Genomic DNA, 10742 nt, shown 5'->3' with positions numbered 1-10742 from the left:
ACCAGCAACACTTCTTTGACGCTCACCTAAAAGGTATTTCCTCATTTGCAGCCATATTTGGGATGACACCTACCCTGTTTCCCCGAAAATAAGACCTAGCATGATTGTTGGTGATGGCTGCAATATAAGCCCTACCCCCCAAATAAGCCCTAGTTAAAGTCCTTGTAGGTCTTATTTTCAGGGTAGGGCTTATTTTGGGGGTAGGGCTTATATTGCAGCCATCACTGACAATCACGCTAGGTCTTATTTTCGGGGAAACAGGGTACTTTATATCTGTTACAAGTTTTCATTCACAGAGCAAAACTGAAAAAAAAAAATGTAAGTTTGCTGCTCACCTTCAAAGAGGGAACAATGAAAAAAAAAACATGGCCCCCACAAATCTGATACCAGAACCCCAACCGAGCATGGAGCCTGGCAGGCCAGGGAAGGGGGGATAAGCATGCACCCCTCTCCACTTCTTGAGCCATACTGGACCACATGTCCTCAACATGGGGAGTGGTAAGTGGGACCCGCCTCCCCCCTGACAAGGCACCTCCCCCCTGACAAGGCACCTCCCCCATGTCAAGGGCATGTGGCCTGGTATGGACAAGGAGAAGAGGGCGGTGCATGCTCATCCCCCCCCCCCCTTTCCTGGCCTGCCAGGATGCATGCTCAGGAGGGGGTCTGGATTTTGGGTGGCCATGTTTTTATTTTTTTAGATTTTTCATTTTTCCCATGGGGTTCCGCCTTTAATGGTGAGCAGCAATTTTCAAGCGTGACGTGTTGGGTATCAATTTACTTGGTGTAACATTATCTTTCACAATATTAAAAAAAAAAAAAAAAAAAATGGGCTAACTTTACTGTTGTCTTATTTTTCAATTAAAAAAAGTGTATTTTTTTTACAAAAAAAGTGCGCTTGTAAGACCGCTGCGCAAATACGATGTGACAGAATGTAGTGCAAAGACCGCCATTTTATTCTCTAGGGTGTTAGAAAAAAAAAAAATATATATATATATATATAATGTTTGGGGGTTCTAAGTAATTTTCTAGCAAAAAAAAAAAACAAACTGTTTTTAACTTGTAAACCAGAAATCTCAGAAAGAGGCTCGGTCCTTAAGTGGTTAATAAAATGTAATAATTATGTATGTTTGATTCGTTTTATTTATTTTAATGTAATATTATAAGCTGAATTCCGCTCTGTAGATTTTCTGGTGACATTTCAGGGACTGCAATGCTCCCCGGTGCCGCCAGAGGCCAGCACTTCCTATAGAGTGCGATCACCACCAAGTGCTTCCTGTGATCACCATAGAGCTCCGCCCGGAAGTGATCGGTGTAAGTCGGGGAAGCTGCGCCCCGGGGTGGCCGGGAAGGTGAAGCGCTGGAAGAAGGGGCACAGCAGCGACTGCAACCCCGAGGAGAGGAGACACCGGGAGGCCGCACGGAGCCGGTTCTTCAGCCGGAGTTCCGGTGAGAGAGGGGGAGGGGAGAGACGATCACTATCATTATTTTGAGCATTATTAATTAAAGTAACAATTACAATGATAATATTGTTCCCTTTCTTTTTATTTATTTTTTATTATTTTTTTTTTCATATCACTACTATGTATTATATTTTTTCTGCTACAATTATTATTATATTGTTCTTAAAATGAGGATTATTTTCATTTAATATTATAAAAAAAAATATATAAGTAAAAAAAAAATATAAAAAAATCATATATATATATATATATATATATATATATATATATATATATATATATATATATATAATTTTTTTTTTTCTGAATATTAAATGAATAATCCTCATTTTAAAAAAGAAGTTTACATAAAAAAATTAAACATAGAAAATTACATAGTAGTGATGATATGAGGGAAAAAAAAAACTGACTGGCGACAGTATGTGAAAAATAATTAAAAAAAAAAAAAAAATATATATATATATATATATATATATATATATATATATATATATATATATATATATATATATATATATAATATGTGTGTGTGTTATTTTTATTAGGTAATCATAAGGTGAAAAAAAAAAAATCCTGATGACCTCATAGTAGTAGTACAGTGTTACTATAGATATAAAAAAATAATAAATATATATATAATTTTTCACATACTGTCACCGGTCAGTGTCTCGGATCGCTGCCATATGAGTTATATGACAACGCGGTACTACACTGGTGACAATATATGATAAAAAAAAATTGAGCTTTTTATTAACCACTTCAATATCGGGCACTTACACCCCCTTCCTGCCCAGGCCGTTTGTTGCTGTTTAACCACTTGCTGCCCGCCGACCGTCATATGACAATATCGCAGTCACGATAAAAATCGCAGATAGCCGCCATTACTAGTAAAAAAAAAAAAAATAATAAAAATGCTATAAATTTATCCCCTTATTTTGTAGACGCTATCATTTTTGCGCAAACCAATAAATATACGCTTCTTGTGATATTTTTTACCAAAAATATGTAGAAGAATAGATATCGGCCTAAACTGAGGAAAAAATTTGTTAAAAAAAAAAAATTTGGATATTTATTATAGCAAAAAGTAAAAAATATTGTGTTTTTTTTCAAACTCGTCACTCTTGTTTTGTTTATAGCGCAAGAAATAAAAACCGCAGAGGTGATCAAATACCACCAAAAGAAAGTTCTATTTGTAGGGAAAAAATGATAAAAATTTAATTTGGGTACTGTGTAGCATGACCGCGCAATTGTTATTCAAAGTGTGACAGTGCTGAAAGCTGAAAATTGGCTTGGGAAGGAAGAGGGTGAAAATGCCCGGTATTGAAGTGGTTAAATGACAATTGCGCGGTCATGCTACGCTGTACCCAAATTAAATTTTTATCATTTTTTCCCCACAAATAGAACTTTCTTTTGGTGGTATTTGATCAACTCTGCGGTTTTTTTTTTCTATTTGTTGCTAAACATTAAATAAAAAAAAACCTAAAATTTTGGGGAAAAAAAAAAGTTTTTCTTTTGTTTCTGTTGTAAAATTTTGTAAATAACTAAGCTTCCTCCTTCACTGATGGGCACTGGTAGGTGGCACTGATATGCAGCACTGGGCACTCATGGGTGACACTGAAAGGCTGCACTGGTGGGTACTTATGGGTGGCACTGATGGTATTGATAGGCATCACTGATGGCACTGGCAGGCATTGGGGATGGGCACTGATTGGCAGCTGCCTGGTGGTCTAGGGGGGCATACCTGGTGGACCAGGGTGGTGCCAATCCCTGGTGGTCCTGGGCGGGCATCCGAGGGGGGGCTGCGCTGATAAACAATCAGCACAGACCCCCCCTTTTGTCAGGAGAGCAGCCGATCGGCGTCTGTCAGACGCGAGTGAGGAAAAGCCGATCAACGGCTATTCCTGTTTACATTGTGATTGGACACGGCTGATCACGTGGTAAAGAGCCTACGTTGGAGGCTCTTTACCGAGATCGGTGTAGCGGTGTGTCTGACTGACACACCGCACCAGCGATCGTCACGATGCGCGGTCGTTCTGGGAGGCTGTAGTAAGCCGTTCACTCAGGACGAGAGCCGCGCCATCATTTGGCTGGCGGGAAGTGGTTAAGAAATACAAAGAAAAATAAAAAAAAACAGCAATGCCTCTTTCTAAACACCTTGGACTGTCTACTTTCAACTACTTTAATAAGGGGTATTTTGGGGGGTATTTGTACTTTCCTGGCGTTTTTTGAGTCTCAACAAAAGAGATCGGCCTTAAGTACATCAGGACTGATCGAATTCTTAAGGTGTCGGCATACCAAGACATTTTCATGTTCCCAACTTTGTGGTGGGCACTCATGTTGGAACAGGAAGGGGCCGTCCCAAAACTGTTCCCACAAAGTTGGGAGCATGAAATTGTCCAAAATGTCTTGGTATGCTGACCCTTTAAGAGTTCCCTTCACTGGAACTAAGGGGCCAAGCCCAATCCCTGAAAAACAACCCCCACACCATAATCCCCCCTCCACCAAATGATTTGGACCAGTGCACAAAGCAAGGTCCATAAAGACATGGATGAGCGAGTTTGGGGTGGAGGAACTTGACTGACCTGCACAGAGTCCTGACCTCAACCCGATAGAACACCTTTGGGATGATTTAGAGTGGAGACTGCCAGCCAGGCCTTCTCGTCCAACATCAGTGCCTGACCCCACAAATGTACTTCTGGAAGAATGGTCAAACATTCCCATAGACACACTCCTAAACCTTGTGGACGGCCTTCCCAGAAGAGTTGAAGCTGTTATAGCTGCAAAGGGCGGAGCCAACTCAATATTGAACCCTACGGACTAAGACTGGGATGTCATTAAAGTTCATGTGTGTGTAAAGGCAGGCGTCCCAATACTTTTGGTAATATAGGGTGTGTATAAATTATATATTTTTTATATCATATTTGCGGTTGGCAAGTGACTTTAAAAGTCCTTCCAATCCGGTGAAAACATCTCCAGGTTTGTGATACCTGTGCTCCACCTTACATGATACCTGTGTCCTCACCTGTCATTGGTTGATCATTTTTCTGCTCTCCAGGGAAGAGTGATCTGACGGTAGACGCTGTAAAGCTGCACAATGACCTGCAGTCGGGTTCCCTGTCCATACAGAAGAGGCCGGAGGAAGAGGAGGAGGAAATGGCCGTCACAGAAAGATCCGGGGCCACCTTCCTCAGCGGCCTCTCCGATTGCACCAACATCACCTTCAACAAAGTCCAGAGATTCTGGGAGTCCAACTCGGCCGCTCACAAGGAGGTGGGTGACGACTCGGGTTGTAGACCTTTGAAGGATAACTTTTCATCTAATAACCAATAACTGCACATTGTTTTGCAAATACAGAAATATGCATTTGTTTTTCTAGCCTGCAGAGCATTGCACCTATAATCAGTAGATGGTGGGTACAATGTCCGGCTCCTGCAGACTGTCATTACCGCTGTCTGCCCCTAGGGGAGGTAATTACTGAAGAGCAGGAAGGTTCAGTGAACTACCAGAGCGCTCATAGTTCATTCAGAACTACAAGCTGCCTGCCTCAGCGGCAGATGGGACTTGTAGATCATTGAATATGAACATTCTCATTACACACGTTCCTGGATTAGGCTGAGAAGTATCGGGAGACTGGAAGCATCAAAGGGCCATATACATCTCTGCCAACACACCACAGATCACCAAATACCAACCGAGTGTTTTATTGTAAAATAGTCACATCACAATGGAGGAAGAATGATTGACACATCTGTGTGGGCGGTTAGGAGGAAGAATGTCCCTTACATTGGTGATCAGTGAGAAGAATGTTCCTTACATTGGTGATCAGTGAGAAGAATGCTCCTTACATTGGTGATCAGTGAGAAGAATGTTCCTTACATTGGTGATCAGTGAGAAGAATGCTCCTTACATTGGTGATCAGTGAGAAGAATGTTCCTTACATTGGTGATCAGTGAGAAGAATGTTCCTTACATTGGTGATCAGTGAGAAGAATGTCCCTTACATTGGTGGTCAGTGAGAAGAATGTTCCTTACATTGGTGATCAGTGGGAAGAATGTCCCTTACATTGGTGATCAGTGAGAAGAATGTTCCTTACATTGGTGATTAGTGAGAAGTCGTTATCTATTGTTTGCTCCAATGTAGCGTTATAACTGTTGCATTCATTTGTGTTCTAGGACTTCTATCACCGATACAAAGTATAGATCTGAGACTTAATTGATTGTCTTTTTAGATCTGTGCGGTTCTGGCTGCAGTAACAGAAGTGATCCGCTCTCAGGGAGGGAAGGAGACAGAAACGGAATACTTTGCTGCTCTGGTGAGTGATTTCTCTGCATGGTTGCCATTGTCTTCATTTTTCAAATGTGCTGCACTATAATGCAATAAAACGGGCGTCTCTAAATGGTGGACCACGGTCCGGGTCCTGACCAAGTCAATGTCCCATCCGGACCCACCGCAGATGCGGCATTTAGGATCATCTTTTTTCCCCTCAGCCACCGCTAGCTCTGTTGTCTTTGCAGAGCTGACATTGGAAGAGCAAATTCGGCAAAAGCAACGCATGTACTACTGTTTCAAATTGGTGTGGCACCGCAAAGTCGGCGTCGCACCAATTTGACCGGTGCCACCGTCAAATTGCATGCGAAGTCGCTCCCATGTGAACGGGGGCTTAAAGTGGTAGTGAACTCCCATTGGACACTTCTACCTACAGGTAAGCTTATAATAAAGAGTCCTTGTAACTACGGGGAACATCTACTAAATGTGCGCCGTACAGGAGATATTCAATGTCCCTGCAGCCGGTGACGTCACACTGAAGGAGCAGCATACTCGTGCCGTTACCTTCAGAGATCTGTGCCGTGGCCGAGACTCCCGCGCGCATGGAAGGGAGTGATGTCATCGCAGATTGGCCGTTCAAGCAGCCGGAGCCCCGCGAACCCAGAAAGAAGACCGGGTGAAGATGGAAGCTCAGCGATGACAGCGCGCCACTGGAGGGCTTCGTTCTTAGATAACATTTTCATAATGTGCCAGTAGGTGAAGCCTACTAGCACATTATGACATTACCTTGCAGGGAGAAGATTTTTTTAAATTTTTGTTTTAAAGTGGAGTTCCTTCCGCTCGCCCCTTTTAAAAAAAAAAAAATTTAAAGTCAGCAGCACCACGTACTGTAGCTGCTGATTTTTAGGCTACATTGACACCTGAGCATTTCAAAGTTGCGCGTTTTTTACTGCGCATTTTGCCTCGTTTTTGCCGATGTTTTGTTCAGGTCACCAATGTAAAAGGCAGAGAAACACCTGTAATCTGTCCCAAAGAAGCTCATGTTATTTTTTGAGATTAGGGCGTTTTTCAGGCGTTTTTGCTTCAGTTGACAAAACGCTCGGATGTGAACAGGTGCTATTGAAATGAATGGTTGTTGGGTGTTTTTCAGGCGTTTTATGAGCTGAAAACGCTCGGGTGTGAATGCAGCCTTAACATTAGAAAACTTGCCTGTCCTGGAGTCCAGCGATGTTGGCACCTCAGTCGATGGACAGGTGCTGCCGCCTTGGTTGCGGGTAAGGGAGCCTGGCAGTGTAGCCTTGCGGGCTTCACCGCCGGGTCCCCTACTGCGCATGCGCTCTGCACTCTCTCACTGGCCCGGCAGAAGGGGGCCGAGCTCTTAACGTAACTTGCCGCAGCCCGGTTACCCAGGAGTGGGGACAGGGTACCTATAATAAAAAAAAAAAAAAAAAAAAGTTACCTGCTCCCCCCTCCCCCCCTGAAAATGTGGCACCGGAGAGGGGGATGGAATTAGGTAAGCAGAAGTTCCACTTTTACAACTTCGTTTTGAGTTTACTACTGTATTGCTATTTAATAAAACTGAAACCTGTGGGAGTTAAGCAGTTCTCGCTCTGAAAATCGTCCTCCAGGTGACACTTTTTTGCTTATGATTTGGTTTTCTCTTCATTTTACTAACTGATAAGGAGATTAAATGTGGAAATCCCTCCATGGTTTGTCTGTACACTGCAGAACATAAAAACAAAAATTTTTATATATTCTTTTTTTTTTTTTCTCTCCCATAGATGACCACTCTGGAAGCTGTTGAGTCTGCGGAGTCGCTGTCTGCCGTTGCCTACCTGCTGAACCTGGTTCTGAAAAGGTAAGCCTGTCTGTCAACGCCCCCCCCCCCAGTGGTTACGGGTCATTGGTCCTTCATCCTCCAGTAACTGATGATGTGTTTTAGGGTTCCGGGTCCTGTGCTGATTAAGAAATTCTCGGACACGTCTAAGGCCTTCATGGATATTATGTCCTCACAGGCCACCAGCGGCAGCACCTCCGCTCTTAGATGGGTAAGTCGTGTTCCTTTTGTATTATCCTGTGTTTTTAGATTTTCATGTTTCTGTAATTTTAGAGAAGCTGGTCCCGTCACAGCGTCGTGCGACGCTGCACCCAAACAAAATTGACGTCCTTTTTTTCCCCACAAATGGAGCTTTCTTTTGGTGGTATTTGATCACCTCTGCGGTTTTTATTTTTTGCGCTATAAACAAAAAATGCGACAATTTTGGGAAAAATTAAAAAAAAACATTTCTTTTTGCTATAATAAATATACCCAAAAAATGTTTTTTTTAAAAAAATCTAATTTCGTCTGTTTAGGCCAATATATATTCTTCGTATTTTTGGTAAATAAAAATCGCAATAAGCGTATATCAATTGGTTTGCGCAAACGTTATAGCATCTACAAAATAGGGGATAGATTTATGGCATTTTAATTATTTTTTTTTTAGCGGTACTGCAACATTGCGGCCGACAAATCGGACACTTTTATCACATTTTTATGGACCATTTACATTTATACAGCGATCAGAGCTATAAAAATGCACTGATTACTGTGTAAATGTCACTGGTAGGGAAGGGGTTAACACTAGGGGGCGATCAAGGGGTTAAATGTGTTCCCTGGTGAGTGTTTCTTACTGTGGGGGGGAGGAGACATATCGCTGTTCCTACTTACTAGGAACAAACAATCTGTCTCCTCTCCCCTGACAGAACAGGGATTTGTACGTTTTACACAAGCAAATCCCCGTTCTGGCTCTCGCGAACGTGGGTTGCCAGCGGCGATCGCGCCCCCGCCGGTTACGCGCATCGGATCCCCTGCCATGCAGCAGGCGCGCGCACACGGTGGCTTTGAAAGGAGAAGACGTTCCCATACGTCCTTTTGATGGAACGTGCCACTGTGGCGCCGTGTATCGGCGTGAGCCGGTCGGTAAGTGGTTAAACTGGTTCTAAAGCCAGCTTTACCTTTAACCGGTTCCCGACCGGCTCCCGCAGATATACTGCGGCAGAATGGCTCCCTTGGGTGAAACCCCGTATGGGTACGTCCTACCCCTTTTGGCCACCAGAGGGGGCGTGCACTGCTGTGGGACCCGATGCGCAGGCACAATCACTGACAGTCACGCGCTATCGCATGCACGAGTGCCAGCACGGGGATTTGTGTGTGTGTATACGCACAAATCAAATCCTTGTGCTGTCAGAGGAGAGGAGCCATATTGTTTGTTCCTAAGTAGGAATATTGATATGTCTCCCCTCCTTGTCACATCCCCACACAGAACACACCGAGGGGAACACACCCCTTCCCTGCCAGTGACATTTACACCGTAATCAGTGCATTTTTAATATAATGTAAATGGTCCCAAAAAACTCAAAAGTGTTTGATCTGTCCGCCGCAATGTCACAGGCCTGCTAAAAATGGCAGATCACCGCCATTTTTCTACAAAAAAAAATAAAATAAATGAAATAATAAATGCCATAAATCTTTCCCATAGTTTGTAGAGGCTATAACTGTTGCCACCAATCAATATACGCTTATTGCGATATTTTTGGTAAAAAAAAAAAAAAAAATCCTATGCATTAAGGTGAAAGAACACCTGGCAGTCATCGGGGCCTCTCTCTGCAAAACGAGCTGCACAGTGGAGGCAAGTATAACATGTTTGTAAAGGAGGAGTTGTTTTTTTTTTTTTTTTTTTTTTTTTTTTTCGTTTTTTTTAACTAACAATCACTTTAATTGATACTTTTTGCTTTTTTGCACATGTAGCACCTTGCACTTTCATATATTGTGTTTAGTAGATTCATACATATTTTTAGAGTGTGGGAGCACGGATTGCAGTACAACGGTGATGGCGATGTCTATTTTCATATACTTTTGTATGTCTTTCTGCAATCTCATTATTACATCGTCTTCTTTTTTTTAATTTTTATTTATTTTTTTTTTTCAGATCGTTTCATGTTTGTCAGTGTTGCTTCCGAAACAGGACCTGTCTGCATGGAGTTATCCCTCCACTCTGCAGGTGTACCATGGCTTACTGAGCTTCACTGTCCATGCAAAGCCAAAAGTAAGTTGTAGACCAGGAAAAAAAACAAGAGATCTTTTAGAAAAGGAAGTCTTCAGAGGTCTGTGGGTACTTTTTTAATATGATCTGATCCTCCGTATGTGTGATTTTTTTTTTTTTTTTTTGTCGTAGGTGCGGAAGGCCGCTCAGCTTGGCGTGTGCTCCATCCTGAAAGGCAGCGAGTTCATGTTTACAGACTCCGCCCCCGCTCACCATCCTGCTGCCCAGTCCACCGCTAAATTTTGTGTCCAGGAGATCGAGAAATCGGGAGGTGAGAGTTGTATTTTGTGGGAAGGGACAGAACACTGGGGGAAGGGTAGAGTAAGAGCTGGGTATAGAAGGAAGAGTGCAGAGTCAGTGGGAGGAATAATGCCTCAAAACCTCAACCTCAAATATCAAGACTGAAAATTTTGTTTAAAAATTTGAAGCTGAAATCTTCCAACTTCTACAAATCATGATTGTTCCCAATAGACTGCTGGTGAAATAAAAGTCACCTCTACTCCCGTGTGAGGTCCTGCCCTTCCTGGAAGTATTAGAGTTTTGCTACAATAGACTGAAGCAACTTTCGAAAATGTTGGTGACCTTTACCCACTTCTCGATCACTATACGTATATTAGGGATCAACCGTTTTTCGGTAAGGCCGTTATCAGCATTTTCTGAAAAATCAGTATTGGTCGCAAACTAGACCGATATTGCTTGCACCACCCCGGTACTGCTCTCTAGAGCGGACGGTCGGCTTTATTGTAACAACAACCGATGCAGCTCAGCAGCCGCTCGGCTGTTATTACAAACAGTGGCAGGTGACACCCCCCTCCTGCTGCCTTCCGCCGCTCGCCTGGGCTCTCCTGTCCCACCAGGGGGCCCGAGCAATCAGCTGGTCGCCACCGGCTGGCCGAAGACCCGAACAAAGCCAATGCTTCGTTTGGACCTGGTA

The 10742-nt window shown here is 43.1% G+C and overlaps 1 protein-coding gene across 1 annotated transcript in view; it reads left to right on the top strand.

Annotated features, from left to right (window-relative positions):
• The first annotated feature begins 1152 nt into the window (after positions 1 to 1152).
• Positions 1153 to 10742, top strand: part of LOC141105586 (RRP12-like protein) — an 18894-nt gene continuing 9304 nt past the window's right edge. The window contains exons 1-7 of the mRNA XM_073595513.1: positions 1153 to 1446; positions 4516 to 4730; positions 5689 to 5772; positions 7508 to 7584; positions 7669 to 7774; positions 9695 to 9811; positions 9941 to 10079. Coding sequence (XP_073451614.1) covers positions 4614 to 4730; positions 5689 to 5772; positions 7508 to 7584; positions 7669 to 7774; positions 9695 to 9811; positions 9941 to 10079 — 640 coding nt within the window. The 5' untranslated portion in view covers positions 1153 to 1446; positions 4516 to 4613. The remainder of the gene's footprint in view (positions 1447 to 4515; positions 4731 to 5688; positions 5773 to 7507; positions 7585 to 7668; positions 7775 to 9694; positions 9812 to 9940; positions 10080 to 10742) is intronic.

Source organism: Aquarana catesbeiana, linkage group LG08 (assembly GCF_042186555.1).
Source record: "Aquarana catesbeiana isolate 2022-GZ linkage group LG08, ASM4218655v1, whole genome shotgun sequence".
NCBI lineage: Eukaryota > Metazoa > Chordata > Amphibia > Anura > Ranidae > Aquarana > Aquarana catesbeiana.
Note: the sequence above shows the minus strand (reverse complement) of the source record. Positions and strands in the feature narration are given on the sequence as shown.